Source organism: Tachyglossus aculeatus (genome assembly GCF_015852505.1).
Source record: "Tachyglossus aculeatus isolate mTacAcu1 chromosome 12 unlocalized genomic scaffold, mTacAcu1.pri SUPER_6_unloc_1, whole genome shotgun sequence".
Classification (NCBI taxonomy): domain Eukaryota; kingdom Metazoa; phylum Chordata; class Mammalia; order Monotremata; family Tachyglossidae; genus Tachyglossus; species Tachyglossus aculeatus.
The window spans coordinates 7591345-7608106 of NW_024044828.1; the positions used below are offsets into that span (position 1 = coordinate 7591345).

At 39.5% G+C, this 16762-nt stretch overlaps 1 protein-coding gene across 4 annotated transcripts in view; it reads right to left on the minus strand.

The window, feature by feature from the left end:
- PCLO (piccolo presynaptic cytomatrix protein) overlaps positions 1-16762 on the minus strand; it is a 299418-nt gene that overhangs the window by 32480 nt on the left and 250176 nt on the right. For all 4 annotated transcript variants that reach the window (XM_038741414.1, XM_038741412.1, XM_038741411.1 and 1 more), the window contains 2 exons: positions 12514-12655; positions 7206-7273 (listed from right to left, as the gene is read on the minus strand). In XM_038741414.1, the coding sequence (XP_038597342.1) occupies positions 7206-7273; positions 12514-12655 (210 nt within the window). The remainder of the gene's footprint in view (positions 1-7205; positions 7274-12513; positions 12656-16762) is intronic.

The window sequence follows — 16762 nt, forward strand, 5'->3', positions numbered from 1 at the left end:
AGTGCTTAGGATTCTGCATACAGAAAGCATTTATTAAATACCATTAATTGATTAATTGATCTGAAAGAAGTGCCTGGGAGGAAAAGCATATCTGAAGAAATACTTTTCTGTAGGTAGATTGCTCTGAAACTATCCAATTGATCTGGAGCTCTATTCTCTCTAATACCTTTTATTTTTTAAAGCAAAGTCTTCCAGTGGTTTAAAATCACAAAATTTACTTCCCTAAACACAACACTTACCACCAGGGATTGATTCAGGCATTGAGAAAAATGCGTTCTTAAGGAGCTATTCAACTTTTAAATTTCTCCAGTTAAGTTGACTCCACCATTTCCTTTGATAAACCAGTCTGGTATTGAATGTTCTGTATTATTAATAATTGGTTTCTTCTTCATAGGCATTCCAAATCTCTTTGCCATATAAATAGCCAAGTTTACTGTGGCAGTTTAGTAGAATTGAAAAGGAAAATTATCATCTCAAAACTCCCTCTGAATGTCAATGCTTTTTATCTCACACTTCCAAAAACCTATAAGCTCATAAATTTGAATCTCTTTCCTCCGTGTTGACTATGGTGTCAACACATATCCTTTCACATTAGAATTTTACCCCAGCCCAAACTTGCATATTTCCCAGGCTAAATATATCAAATGGGAAAAGACTGGAGTGTGTGAAAGAAGGGAATGACCACTATTTAGCAATTTTATTTAAATATATTGTTTTAACTATCCTTTACATTGGACTGGATCATTTCTAAGCGAGAGGGAAAGAAAAAAAGTTTTTAAAAAAGACTGGGTAATTTAGTGTGAGATCATAAGCTAAAGGAGAATGAACACAGAGTTCAAAGAGTGTCACAGAACTAGAGTTAAATGTCTTCAAGTGTTTTTCTGTTAATCTTTTTTCTTTATAAAAGGCATTTTTTTTTGTCTTTATTTAAGGAAAAATCCCTTTTTTTTTCTTAAGTCCATAGAAACTTCCATTGCAAAAGGTTTGGACATCAGACACTAGCTTATGTCTTTAAAATATACTGGAATGAAAATAGATACTTGACTTATGATAGAATTTGAAGCTATGGTTAAGGTAGCAAGGGAAGCCAGAAATAGTCATTAGATAGCGTATTGAGAATATAAAACTGTTTAATGCATTCTTCCAAAACTTGGGTCAGGACCACAGAGGAGATGATGGCTTTCACCATTATGACCCACTGAATTAATCTCACATTAGGTGGAAATTTTTTGCCATTTCGATATATCAGAAGAAGAAATACAAATGGAATCAAGGGAGGATGAGAAGGTGTATTACTTTATCATATGTCAGATAATCGACAATGTTACATTGTCAGATAATCGACTAAGCTATGTGTCAGATAATGCAAGGTCCATTCTTTGCAATACAATTTTAAATTAATTTGTCAGAGCTGTGCACCAAATTACCCTCAATTTATGATGATCTGATGATGATGATGGCATTTTAAGTGCACCAAATTGGCTTAATAACCTTCTCTATTTCCATATGGAGCAAGAGGAATCTAAGTATCCAAAATAGAAATGCCTATGCTCTCCCTCCCCAACTGAAGCTTCACGATCGTGACTGTAGTCTGTTCTGAGGTGGGAAGGGGAATGATGATATTTGATGATATTTTCCCCTACTGTTCTCTCCTCTGCCATGCTACTCTATTTTTGCCCCTGAAACATTATTATCTCAAAGGAATAGAGGAAAGTATGGGACACAATTGTGTATCTCTGATCCCAGCATCTTCCTAGTTGTAGAAAACAGTGCAAAAATGATTTTTAAAAAAGGTTAACAGGAAGTACTCTGCCATTCAACAGAGTTGGCCTGGATCCACAGATGACTCCTCTCTCTGAATCTGCTTTCCAGGTGTGCCCTGACCAGATACCTACATACAGCTGCTAAGGCGCTATTTTGGCAAAAGCCTCTCTGCTCAATTCCATGAGTTCAAGGCTCCTTTATCTCTCTAGATTGTAAGTTCATTGTGATCAGAAAATGTATCTATTATATTGCTGTTTTGTACATTCTAAGCACTTAGCACAGTGCTCTGCACAAAGTAAGCACTCAATAAATATGACTGATTGATTTGACCTGTAGATCTAGGAGGAATACGTGGAAGTAATGAATTTGATTTGCCTGCTTCCAGTCAGGACTGCAAATGGATGGATTGTTCAAAAATTTCCAGGGACCTAGAATTTTTTTTTCCCTTCCTCCTGACTAAGGAGACCAGCTGTTCCCAAAGGGTAGGGGAAGCCCCACATTCATATGCCCTGCCAACTCCCACATCTCACTAGCAGTACCAAAATGTGTGGTTGCCCTACTTGTTATAGAAATAGATTTCTTTCTTACCTTCTGTCTGACTGCTCCTGGTGACTTTCCAAGATGTTACGGAAGGGGCTGGGGGATGTGTAGGAGGAGGGAGGAGAGGATATACGTGTGTGTGTAACCATATCCTTTCCTTCCTACTGGCAAACAAGTTTAGAGGAATGTAGAATCACAACTTATTTTAGATTCTGGTTGAAAAATGAATAACAGTAATTAGTGGTGTTTGTTCCCAAGAACATAGGCACCTGGTGAGAGGAGAGTGAGCTGGTGAGGTGGGAAGAAGGCTGGGCGCACAAGAATGAGCAGGAAGGTCCATTAACAGCTTTCTACCTGAATTACTTTTCAGCTTCCTTCTCCCACTACACCCAGCTCATACTTGTCTCTCCTCCCAAATTAACATAGCAGTACCTCAAATTCAACATTCTCACCTATTGTTCTGGCCCTCCCTCTATCTGGAACTCCTTCTTTCTTCAAATACACAAGATTGCAACTCTCTCCATATGCAAAACTGTTCCAAAAGTCCAGCCGGAGGCCTTTCCAAGACCTATGAGTTTTGCTGGGGACCACTGTCCCACGGCTCCCCAGTATGGGCTACCTTGCTCTGTCTTAGGCCAGCAACCAATCAGTCAGATTTATTGAACACTCACTATGTGCAGAGCACTGTACTAAGTGCTTGGGAGAATATAATTTAATGGAGTTGATAGATATTTTCCCTGCCCATAACAAGCTTACAGTCTAGAGTGGGAGACAGACATTAACATGAATCAATTATGGATAGGTACATAGTTGCTGTGGAGCTGAGGGAGGGACAATTAAAGGGTGCAAGGAAAATGAAGAAGGGAGTGGGAAATGAAGAAATGAGGGCCTAGTTAGGAAGGTGGGAGGAAACAAGAGAATTGGGAAGGAGAGGTTTGAGGAAGCATGTAAGGGAGTAATATTTTTCCCTTTCTCTTCCACTCCATTCCTGTGGCTGATGATGTCTCTGTGATGGTGTCAGCCTCTGGTCCTTTCTCTGTCACTGTGTGTCAGTGATTCCCTTTCCTGGCCATCCCCTCACTCTTAAATTCAAGTTCATGACATTGAGCTCATTGTGGACAGGGAATGTGTCTACCAACTCTGTTATACTATACTCTCTCAAGTGCTTAGTACAGTGCTCTATGCACAGTAAGCACTCAATAAATATGCTTGAATGATTTATTGATCTGGAGTGGTGTCAGGCCTTGGTCATGGAGAAAATCTAGTCCTTTTATTGATTCCCCTTTTATACTTAAACATTTCCTTATACATAAGTCAAATTTATTCTTCTGCAATTTTGTTCTATGCTTAGAAATAGAAATAGATCTGTGTGCATCATTTGTTTTCCTAGGACTTGGTGCCTCGTGAAATTCAGGGAGCTGCAGTGTTTGGTTTCAGTGTGCCTCTAAAGTGCACTGCTATTTCCAGATCCACACTCCTGCACTGTCCAGTTCTAGATGGCAGATGGCCAAAATGGGTCAAGTGGTGAAGTAAGGGCATACTCCTTGCTCCCATTGACCAACAAGGGATAGGAAGAGCCACTGGAGTTCCTCCCATTTAGCCCTGCAATTCACTGTCTAAATTGAGATTGCATTTAATCTTGTAACTTTCACACCCAAATCCCTTGCATTTACATTGCTCTTAATCTTTTGGGGAATATTTGTCTGCTCTCAAAATGGTACCAGCAGAGTTCAATGTTCAAATTGGTGCCATGACTAAACCGATTCGTCTCCATCTGCCTGGATCTTAGCCCCCTGACCACGTCAGTCTATTCATTTGCCAGATCTCTAACTGAGCTAGTTCTGCCTTGGTTCTGTACAGCCAAAGCCTCAATTCCAGTCTGCTGATAACATCATACTTAAAAATACCATCCTCAGAAACAACTTGATGTTGTGTCGTTTCCCAAAAGGTATTGATCTAATGATTCACGTGAAATCACAGCCTGCTCTCATCCTCAACCCCCACTCACTTCTAAATAGCAAATCTCAGATCAGCCACCAAAGGGATAAAGGAGTGAAAGCAACCAGGACACTGGAAAAATACTGACTCACTAAGTTCTTCCAGGAAAGAGAGCATCATGTGTGTGGGAAAGAAATGGAAAAAAAATTCAATAGAACAAACAGTTTCTAATCTGTAATAATAATTAAAATATATACTAAATTTTGGATGCTAGTATTGGATTTGAATTATTTTTAAAAAATGTAAGCTCTTTGAGGGCAAGGAATATGTCTACCACGTCTATTATATTGTATTCTCCCAAGTGTTTAGTACAGTCCTCTGCACACTGTAAGCCCTCAATAAATACAATTGATTGGTAAAAGTCCACCCAAGTAAAAATTCTGAATCTCAAATTTAGTTTTTAAATCCATAACAGTTTCCAATGTTGTATAAGTTAGTTAGGAGTTCCAAAATCAACTATCCATTTAGGATGCATGCAGAAATAAATTAATTTTAAGAAATAGGAGGAGTCAGCTCATCTCATGACATTCCATTGAAAATATGTCCAGGCCCATTCTAATGCTATGTCCAAAGATTAAAGCATGTATCTGCTCTTTTCTGCCACCTGCCAGAGTGACATTAAGCAGAAGGGGAGAGGAGGAGGAGAAAGAGGAGGCAGCAGGAGAGACTAGAGGCAAACTTAGAGATGGTTTTGGAGGAAAAGGCAATTTGGAGAGAGAGGTAATTCAGAAATATAGGATTAAACTGGCTCATCCTGGTCATTGATTCTTTCCATGACCCTATGATAGTACACCTCAGTGTGGCAGGATTAGAAGTAGATCTGTTTTTGGTTGATTTTTGCAGACTAGCAGTGTTTTTCCATTTTTATGAAAGAAACCATGAGTAGTGAGATGATGTCTCCTCTGTCGTAGGGTAAGGTCTATTCATTCAAAACTAGGATCCAGTATTCTGAGTGTCTACAAGCCTTTGCCTCATTCTATCCCACAGAACTAGATCTGCATTCCCTTCAAAGTAGAGGAGATTTATGCAAATCCAGCCAATTTGAGATTACTTCTCATACACGGGGTACTGCCACATAGATTGTTTAACTGAGAACATTCTTTAGTAAAAAAATATTAGGTGCATCTTATATAATTGTTTTTACAGGTTAGAATTCAGTACTGTGATATGCTAATCCGGCACAATTTCAGATAATTAGTTTCTGAAATCCTCATCCTATTGCTTTGGTCCCTCAGCACTGAGTGCCTGTCATTTCCCAAATTGCCCACACCTGGATTAGCTACATAATGATAATAATAATAATAATAATAATAATAATAATAATAATAGCATTTATTAAGCACTTACTATGTGCAAAGCACTGTACATAGAGTAGAAAGTTTGGGAGAAGACTAGGCCAGCACAAAGTAAAAGGAAAGCTGACAATGCCAGTTCATTCTACTAATAGTAGTCTAAATGCTTTAGGGGCTAGAGTGGATAGTTTAGATTTTTTAACGATATTTGTTAAGTACTTACAATACACCAGGCACTGTTCTAAGCACTGGGGTAGATACAGGATAATCAGGTTGGACACAGTCCATGTCCCATATGAGGCTCACAGTCATAACCCCCATTTTACAGATGAGGTAACTGAGGTACAGAGAAGTTAAGCATCTTGCCCAAGATTACACATAAGACAAGCAGATGAAGTAGTGGGGGTTAGTGGAAAGAGCACTGGATTGGGAGTCAGAGGCTGTGGGTTCTAATCCTGGCTCCACCACTTGTCAGCTGTGTGACTTTGGGCAAGCCACTTAACTTCTCTGTGCCTCAATTAACTCATCTGTAAAATGGGGATTAAGACTGTGAGCCCTATGAGGGACAACCTGATTACCTTGCATCTATCCCAGTGCTTAGAATAGTGCTTGGCACACAGTAAGTGCTGAACAAAATACCATAATCAAGTGGCAGGACTAGAACCCCGGTCCTGTTGACTCTCAGGCCTGTGTTATATCCACCAAGGCACACTGCTTCTCAAACAGCTTCGCAGTTTGGACAGTTTGGCTATCTACACAGTTGGACTGCCATCTGGTCCCTTCCTCTTGCTCTTGACACAGCAAAAGAGAAAAATGGATCTTGGCTCAAAAGAGACTTTCTTCTGATACCCGAAGCAGCATTGCCTAATGGATAGAGCATGGATCTGGTAGTGAGAAGCAGCATGGCTCGGTGGAAAAAGCCCGGGCTTTGGAGTCAGAGGTGATGGGTTCAAATCTCGGCTCCGCCAACTGTCAGCTGTGTGACTTTGGGCAAGTCACTTAACTTCTCTGGGCCTCAGTTCTCTCATCTGTAAAATGGGGATTAATGTGAGCCCCCCATGGGACAACCTGATCACCTTGTAACCTCCCCAGCGCTTAGAACAGTGCTTTGCACATAGTAAGCGCTTAACAAACACCATCATTATTATTATTATTATCTAGGTTCTAATATCGACTCTGCCGTGTGACCCTGGGTAAGTCTCTTCACTTATCTATGACTCAATTACCTCATCTGTAAAAATGGGGATTGTATGAGAGTCCTATGTGTGACATGGACTGTGTCCAACTTAAGCTGTCTTGTATCTACTCCAGTGCAGTGCCTGGTACATAGTAAGCAATTAGCAAATGCCATAAAACAAAAACAAACTTGTACTCCAGCACTGAAAGGAAGGGAGAAGTTGAATCTGTTTGCTGGTTCGCTGGCATAGGTTGGGATTTTTGTGGTGTCACTGGACTAGTCTCCCTCTTTGGCAAATGTAAACAGCTTGGTGAGAAAAATTCTCCTTAGGCCTCAGTTTATCCCATTATCAAAAAAACAGCCAACTCCCTTTTGAAGGCCCATGTGTGCTTGAGAACTAGGAGAGAAGATGACAATGCCAATTTTTCATCTACCTTCTACATCGGTTAGTCCCATTCCGGGCTGCTTCCCGGGCTCTTGTCCACTTTGGCTCATCTTTCCTCTGGAAAACAACAAGAATGGTGCAATCAGTGATAAATCCTTTGGTAGAAATGAAAATGCCAGGGCACCCAATAAATTTAAAGCATATGTCTTTCAGAAGAACCTCCTGCAGCACAATCCTTTTCAAAAAGTTTCTATAAATCCTTCCAGTGGCGAAGTATAAAATGTTTCCTTTTCCTCAACACAGGATGCTGATATTTAAATGACCTCTTCAAATTGTTTTTTCTAACTCCAGACATGTTTATTTTAAACATTAATAGAGACAAACCAAAACAGCTATGAGCAGGATTGACAAAGCAACTGTCTTCCAGAATGTGTTTCTCATTTTACTAAGTACAAATATGATTAGCCCCAGGTACCTCGTGAGTCACCCATTTTGCAGATGGGTATTCAGAACTTAATCAATAGTATTTATTGAGCACTTTATCAGGGAAGAACACTGTATGAAACACCTCGGAGATTACAGTGGAGCAAGCAGACACAACCTGCCCTCAAGGAGCTTACATTCTAATGGGGAAACAGACAGTAAAATAAATAATAATTGTGCACTTACTATGTGCCAAGGAATGCACTAAGTTGGGGGTTAGATGCAAGATAATCAGGTCTCACATGGAGCTCACAGTCTAAATAGGAGGGAGATCAGGTATTGAATCCTCACTTTGCAGATGGGGACACTGAGGCACAAAGAAGTGAAGTGACTTGCCGAAGATCACACAGCAGGCAAGTGGTGGGGCCGGGATTAGAATTCAGGTATTCTGACTCCCAAGGCCGTGTTCTTTCCACTAGGCCATACTGCTTCTCACACAGGTGGGGGAAGCAGCAATCAGAGTTTTAAAAGATGTGAGCACAAGGTTGGGGTAGTGAGGGAAGGAACCTAAGTGCATGTGGGGTGAAGACTTAGGTACATGGGTGACACATCGTGCATTTAACAGAGTTGGGAGTTAGGAGATTAGTCATGGCAGATTTCCTGTAGGAGATGTGAGGGCTTTGCAGATGGGGAGAGCAGCAGTCTGTCGGCTGTGAAGAGGGAGGGAGTTCCAGGCAGGATAGAGAGTATGAGAAAGAGACAAGAGCAAAGCATCACGAGTAGGCTGGCATTAAAGTAAAAAAGTGTGCAGCCTGGGTTGTAGTGGGAGAAAAGTGAGGATAAGTAGAGGGGAGAAACAGAGCTGATTAAATATACTAAAGCTGAGACCCCATGGTCCAATATCACATAGAAATAGAACAGGGAATAGAACTCAGCTCCATCAAGTCTCTAGTCAGAAATCTTCCAACGAAACTGTGCTAATCTTTTTGGGTTAAATATTCTTTTTTGAAGGAATGAGTCTCCTTCCAAAGGCCATTTGGGAAGGGGGCAAGTATGTGTTTGGAAGTGTATTATTGGTACAGAGGCCGAATATGTGTTTGGAAGTGTGTTTTTAAGCACAATATTCCTTCAATTACCTAACTCTTCTCCTTTAAACTTCTTGCATTAGAGAAGCAGCAAGGCCTAGAGTGGAAAGAGCATGGGCCTGGGAGTTGGAGGATTTGGCTTCTAATCCAGAATATGTCATATGTCGCTAGTCTTCTAGACTGTGAGCCAATTGTTGGGTAGGGAGCATATCTACATGTTGCCAACTTGTACTTCCCAAGTGCTTAGTACAGTGCTCTGCACACAGTAAGCGCTCAATAAATATGACTGAATGAACGAATGAATATGTGACAGTGGACAAGTTATTTAACTTATCTCTGCCTTTGTTTCCTCATCTATAAAATCTTCAGACTGTGAGCCCTGTGGTGGCCAAGGACTGTATCAGGTGATTATTTGTATTGAACAGTGTCCTAAGCACTTGGGAACGTACAATGCAACAGAGTTGGTAGACATGTTCCCTGCCCACAAGAAGATTACAGTCTAAAGCAAGAAACACATTAAAATGAATTTTGGGTATGTGCAAAAGTGCCATGGGGCTGAGGCGGGGTAAATGAAGGGCAAAAATCTAAGTGCAAGGGCAATTCAGAAGAGAAAAGGAGTATGGGAAATGAGGGCTTAGTCAGCAAATACCTATTGGAGGAGTTGTGATTTTAATAAGACTTTGAAGGTGGGAAGTATGATGATCTATTGGATATGAAGAGAGAGGGAGACCAAAGGCAAGATGTGTGTTTCGGGGGCTGTTAGTGGTAAGATAGACAAGATCGAGGTACAGTAAATAGGATGGCATTAGAGGAGTAAAGTGAGCATGCTGTGTTGTACTAGGAAATCAGTGAGGCAGGATAGAAGGGTAAAAGTAATTGAGTGCCTTAAAGTTAATGGTAAGGAGTTTCTGTTTGATGCAGAGGAGTTCTTGAGGAGTGGAGAAACATGAAGTGAACATATTTTTTTTTAGAAAAAATGATCCATCCAGGAAGCAAAGTGTGAACTGGAGTGGTGAGACAGAGGAGGCAGTGAAGTTAGAAAGGAGGCTGATGCACTAGTCAAGGCAGGATATAAGTACTTTGATCAACACAGTAGCAGATTGGATGGCAAAGAAAGGGTGGAATTTAGTGATGTTATGAAGGTAGAACTGAAAAGCTTTGGTGATAAATATGTGGCTGGAATGAGAGACATGACTTGAGGATAATGTTAATGTTATGAGCTTGTAAATCAGGGAGGATGGTGGGGCTGTCTGCAATGATGGAAAAGTCAGTTAGAAGATAGGGTGTGTCTGGAAAGATGACGCGTTGTGAAGCAGTATACCCCAACATCTAGTCTAGTACCAATGACTTCAGACTGTTTCTAACAGATTGTTCTTACATTACTTGTGACTGATGTCTGCTATCATGTGTATTCGTGTGCTGACTTGATTTAGACCTTTGTTTTCAGATTTTTTCAACTGAGTTTGGTTCATTATAGGATTATGCCCTGTGAGAAATGTTGGTATAGAGACATTAGATGAATAGTCTGTCATCTTTGTGATGTGTAAATGAGAAAATGAGAACAGAGACTCCCATAAAGTTACAAAGTGAGTAAATGTAGGTGTCAAATCAATGTTAGGAGTTTCTGCTTCTTCACCATATATATCATTCCTGACTCGTGTAAATTGTATTGGTATTGTTAGAAAATGATCGATCAACAAATTGTAAAGAGAGTTAGCATATCCTCACTTTTGTGTCTGAACATTTTGGAATTTATGTCACTTGCTCAGTTCAATTCAAAGCCAAGTTCAGACAGATGAGCCTGACAATTTTCCTCAATATCTTGCTCAAAATGGGCTCTCAGAAACAGACAACTCACATGACCCAATTTCTTGCCTTCATTTGTCTCCACCAATTCCCTTCCCAATCTACTGCTCTCAGGCTTTTAACACTCCACTGAGCATAGGCTAAGGTTACCATGAACTAATAGCCAAGTCCAAAGGGCAGTAGTCCACTGTGATTCTTCTTGATTTTTAAGCTGTTTTTGACACTGGACCACTCTCTCCCTCTAGAAACACTATCAACCCTCTGTTTTACTTTCCCAGTAATAACCTGGTCCCCTTCCTTCCCCTCTGACTACTCCTTCTCCGTCTTCTTCTTGAGCATGGTTATGATATGGATCATTTAACCTGAAATCATTATAAGGCAAATTTTAACATTTATTTTTAAATGAGAAGGAATCTAATTTATTTAGGTGCTTTGACCTAAAAAGTAAAATAAAACCTCAGAGTTGCTCTACTTAATTAGAAAACAAAACAAAAGGGGATGGTGACATTAATAGGAGAATGGTTTTTAATTTGCAAAGTTCCCACGATTCCCACCCATATGGAACTGAAAGCAAAATGAAAACACAACCAATTTTTGCACCCCAAAGGGTTTGAATGAATATGCAAAAGAAGGGAATGAGAGAAGAAGAAATGAGGGCTTAGTCGGGACAGGCCTCTTGGAGTAGATGTGCTTTTATAAGGCTTTGAGGGAAGAGAGAGTGATCGTTTGTCAGATATGATGAAGAGGGAGAGGGTTCTAGGCCAGAGGTGGGACATGGACAAGAGGTTGGCAATGAGATATTTGTGATGATCAACTATTTTTCCATCCAATACTTACAATTTAGAGGTCTTACTGCTGTCCCCTCTATTTCTACCATATCTTCCATAACACTAAGATCTTGCATATTCTATAACATCGCAGCTGAAAACCTCACTGAGCTTCTATGTCTGTGCCTGGGGATGCCATGTGATAGCAACTGAGAAAGGATTCTGGCCAAGATTGTGCTGGCCTTAGAAATATGAAATACGCTAAAACCATGGTCCCATACAAATTTCCTTTTCATCTTCAGGGAGGCATTTCAGAGGGAGAAATGAGTAGAGGAAAAGGTGGTTTAGGTTCTTCTATGATCTCAAATTCTGCTTTTCAGTGAAGTCACTGATGTAATGGTGAAAAGTTCAGGAGACTTTCAAAGTAAACTGATGTCTCATAAATATTAAGTGGCAGTATGGATAAAGTGACCAGATGTAATATGATATGAGAGACAGCCCTGATATCTGTCTCCCTGTCCTGCCAATGGAAGAATGACCAGTGGAACCCCCAGATCTATCATCCAGAGTACTGACCGGACTCATGAAAGCAGGAGTTAAGTACAAAGAAGTGAGTAGTAGGGGCATAGAAATATGGCTGAAACTACTTCCCCTATTGCTGCTGTTTCCCTCTGCTCTCTGCTCTAGGAAGCACCAGAGGAAATGCCAGAGAGCAACTCACAGCAGCAGTTTAGGTGATGGTAGCGGCAAGGGTGGAGGAGGAATATATTGGCCTTCATTCCTTTGCATCTTATGCTGGTGCCTGCTGAGCCCCAAGGATATCTGTGTGTTGTGAATAGGATGGGAGGTGCATGTCTGTTCCTCTGTGTGTTCGTCTCATTCTCTCTTTCTTATTATTTCTTATTTTCTCTTTTTCCTCATTGTTTCATTCTCTCTCTCTCCTTTCTCTCTCCCATCCCCACCATCATGCTCACTATATTCTGCCTCATTCTTCTGCCTCTTTGGGTCTTCCCTAAATGTTGAGGAAACCAGCAATCAATCAGTCAATGGTACTTACTGAGTGCTGTGGGCAGTGCACTGTATTAAGCACTGTAAAGTATGATACAAGAGAGTTGGTATACACGTTCCCTGCCCACAGAGAGCTTACGGTCTACAGCATCCTTCATGATGCTGGCAACTGGAACACCATTCAGGTAGGCACCCATGAGTCCCCAGGAAATACTTGTGGCCTAAACAGCACCCCCAAAGGGCAATTGTGTTTTGAGATTGGACTTACATTCTTGGGATTGGAAAGTGATTAGTGTCTCCCACGGTGCCGCTGCTTCCTTCACTGTCCACACTATATCCACTGCCAAAGCTGCTGACTGATGAGCCAGTGGAAATGGAGCTCTCAGCAGGCCGGTGATTGATGGGCCTGGCTGTAAAGGGGAAGGATCACAGGTTAGCAAAACCTTTGGAGGTGGTCACTATGGAGAATTTTGTTACCGCATACAGTAGCGGGATGCTACCATTCATTTAAATAGGAGACTTGCTCATTCATGATCATAGAGCTCTGAAAATGTATGGAACAGTAACTATAGAATCCTGTTCGTTTAGCATTGGACTGCTTGTGTTTTATTCTGTTTTAAAAAATGTATTTCATGTTAGAAAGTAATTTTCCCTGAGCTGACAATGGCGATTCATAACTTGTTTTTGCTAATAAAAGGTAAATCCCAATAAGCCTATAAAGTATCCATTAGATAAGTATTTCTTTTCTTGTGAATCTTTTCCATATTTTAAATGGATAAAGATTTACCCCATGTATTCTACTCTCTAATCTGTAGCCAGACATTATCCTTTTTGGTCAGATTTGTGACGTATAGATTGGGAAGCAGATAAAGCTTCCTCAACAGTTGACACCAATTTATAATACCCCAACATGACATTTCCACAAAGAAGTCCTGGTAATCAAACATGAACATTCATCTGACTAAAAAGTCTCTCATTATGATAAATCATTTTTTGGGGGTGGTTTCTGTTCTACCCAGAAAAAGGATCACATAAAATAAAATGCAGTAGCGATTGTATGATCTTTACAGTTTTGCATAATTTTCCTTCTTTGGCTTGGCAAACTTGGATGTGTCCCTAAGGATTTAAATTTCATGTGTTCACCCTTGACAAACTAAGGACTAAGTTCAAATTATAGCACAATTATAAGAACAGCAAGGCTGATAGCATCCAGATGAGGGCAATAGTCTCATAAAGAAAGATCTTGGAAATAAATTAAGGGGGAACATTGTTTTTAATTTTCTTTTTTTAATCTAAGAACTTTTCTTAAGTACTGTATTTTGAGGCCATATGGTCAGCATTTGAAATACTTAAGAATTGCATCCCTATATCAAACACAAAAAGAAACACAACAGAAGAATTTCATTTAAAAAACCATTTCAATAGTCTTTCAACACTTTCAGGTTTTGAGTCTTCAAACTGCTTTTCTGGCTATTAGAATCTGAACAGAAAATCCCCTCCCTTTGATTATAGGGTTTGGGGAGACCAGCTCGTAAGTATATTCACAAGTCTTGGACCAATGTTCATGAGTGTCGTAATAACCAGTGGTGGATTTCATATTAAGCCCTATAGGTTATAGGCTAGAATGACAATTTGTGGTGGAGGGGTAACAGGGAGGTGGAGGTGAGGTGGGCTGTGGGGAAAAACAGGAAAGTGGGGCTATGTGGATATTTCAAAGTACTTATTCATATTTTTCCAAGTGTATTTGGTACCCTATAAACTACATAAGCCCATTGCATCATCATCATTAAGGGTTTAGTGAGCACTTACTATGTGCAGAGCACTGTACTAAGCATTTAGGAGAGTGCAATACAATAGAATTGGCAGGTACATTCCCTATCTAGAGGGAAACACAGTTAACACTACCATAGGATTCCTTGCATCATCAAGGTGGCCCAGTACTCAGCCCAGCTTAGAAGCAGTGAGGTTGTGTTGTGGAACAGAATATATTTTTGTTGGAAGTAAAAGGTGGGAGTGGTGTCTTGTATAAAAATAGAGTAAGTGAAAAGTGATAATGTGTTCCAAAATTATTGACCTTTCTGAAATAAAAGAAAAACATCATGCTTTTCAAATGTCAATGATGCTCAAAATATAGCCCTCTTTTACAGTTATTCACCATTTTTAACTTTAAAAAAATAAGGGGTCAATAAGCTTAATGGGTGTGAAAATTTTGATGTTTCTTTGGTAATCGTGGTTAAAAGACATTTCTGATGATTTTAGAAAAAGCCAGTATGTAGAAATCAAAGTTTGTAAAATGGTCAATTCAAGTCATCTCCAGCCAGACTGTGTTGAGGTGTTGCTATTTCAAGGGCTCCAGGGTAAAGGACATGGGTTTTTGTGAAAAAAAAAAAAAAAAAAAGATAAAAAGTCTATCTGTAGATGTGGAGTACCATCTCCAAGAAAGTCCACCCCCAAAATGAGTGCATATTAGAAAAGGAATTTTTTTTTTAGAATTTGAATTTTTCTACTTAGCATTATTTTCACAGTTCCTAGATCACAGATTTTTTTTTAACATCGGTGGTTGCCATTAGATGGTGCTCTTTCATATAGATGTTACTGTAAGTGATCTTGGGTTGTTTCTCAGCAATATGTGATCAGTCTACCGTATAGGACTTCCAATAGACTTTTGTTCCAGTTGGAGAAAAATGTGCCCTCTAATTATATGGCTATATTGAAAACTGAAATACACCCTTCTTGTTATTTCACAAAGCTACTGTCACTGCCTTGACCTTGCAATTTGCAATCAGATTGGAGCTGTTCTTTAGAGAAATCAAGAAGACACTACATGCATTAGACACATTTACTATTAAAAATTTGAGACTTTTTATTCCCCAATAAGGGTGCCTCATACACAAATCACTTCTTGAAGTGACTAAAGTTGGGGTCTCCACTATTGTGAATATGCCAGAGAGGTAACAGCCCTGTTCATCCCTTTGGCTACAGCGGGATTGGAAGTGTTGGTAATTAAGTTTGAAGGGGTAGCTGTCATTGGCTCTCCCCTTCTTGGAGCTGGAAAACAGGAAATGGATGTTTTGGAATGGATGTGGAATCTGGGGAGGAAAGAAGTGTGTAGGGGGCTGTTTGGATTGTGGAAAGAGTCATGAAACTCTGGGAGGGTGAAGAGGAGGCATTGTAGTACTCTGGGAAGTGGTGGGATAATTTTGTTTTGATTAATACGAATAGAGTTGAGTATGTAAATTCTGATGCTCCTGAAATTTACCTTTTGGGGTAAATTTTAGCAGTAACCATGCTCTTGAACACTTCCTTTTTGAATCCCTAATTGGATATCTGGGGGTGAAGAAGAAGGAGCCATTGTGGAAATATGGTCATGGAGTTTCCCTTTTAAAGAAGTTTCTAGACCATGTGAACATTTTTTTTCAGATGAAAATGTCTTCCCTTCACAGTTTCTTGTAAAAACTCATTCTTCTTTTATGCAGTAGATCAGCTCTAATCATTGGTTTAGACTTTTTGTTTTTATTTATTCTCCATTTTATTCATCCACTAGATTGTTGGACACTTTATTACTTCTTGGTAAATAGTGAAATATAATCCAATCTAAGTATCTCCCTGTCAGAATGTGTGACTTTGGTTTGTTTTGTAATATATTTTGCCAGACCCTGAAATTAAAAAACAAAAACCAAACTACAATTTCCCAAACTTTTCATCTGATTCATTTTTGAATACTGATTATCTATTTATAATTTGCTTTCATTAAAAAAGGCCATTGCTATGCAATGTAAATCATTAGTTTGGCATCACATTATATAATTTTTAACAAACAAGTTTAGTCTGGTCCCATGGATCAGGGTAAATTCTAAATTTGCATTCAGCTGTGATGAATGCAATTTTACACTTTTTCACCTGAGTCCATATGAGAAAATCTAGGTATTTCATTATATTACTAGCTTCATTGTCATAGTTTAGGGACAATCCTCTGTAGTATATGGCATTGATTGCTTTAGAGAACAAAATTGTTAAGATTCTCTCCTCTAATTTTGCTATATCTGGCAACCTAAGTGAAAATCAATGGAAAAAGATAATATGACTTGATTTAGTCAATTTCTGACATGCTTAAATGGTAAACACATGAACAGAAGTTCAGTCTTTCCTTGATCCTTGATGAAAACTCTACTGCAAGTTCTTGCCAAGGTTATATTTCTTGCCCATTTCATAATTATTGTTGAGCCAAGAGAAAGGAATTTACTGTAATTATTGTAAATATCAAATATTACAGCCATATCACAGTCATATTTGGAGTCAGTTCCAAAATCAGATTCAGTGGATTTGATAGTGCTTAACAGTTGATAGGGTTGATAGGGTTTACTGTACCGGATGAAACTAGTGATGATGAAATCCAAGCCCAAATTGTCTCTGAAAAGAGACCCTGAATTATCCTGATGATTGTTTTCCTAGCCTTTGCTAATGTCGTTTAGGTGTTTTGTTTTGGGGTTTTTTTGGATATGTGAACACATAATTCT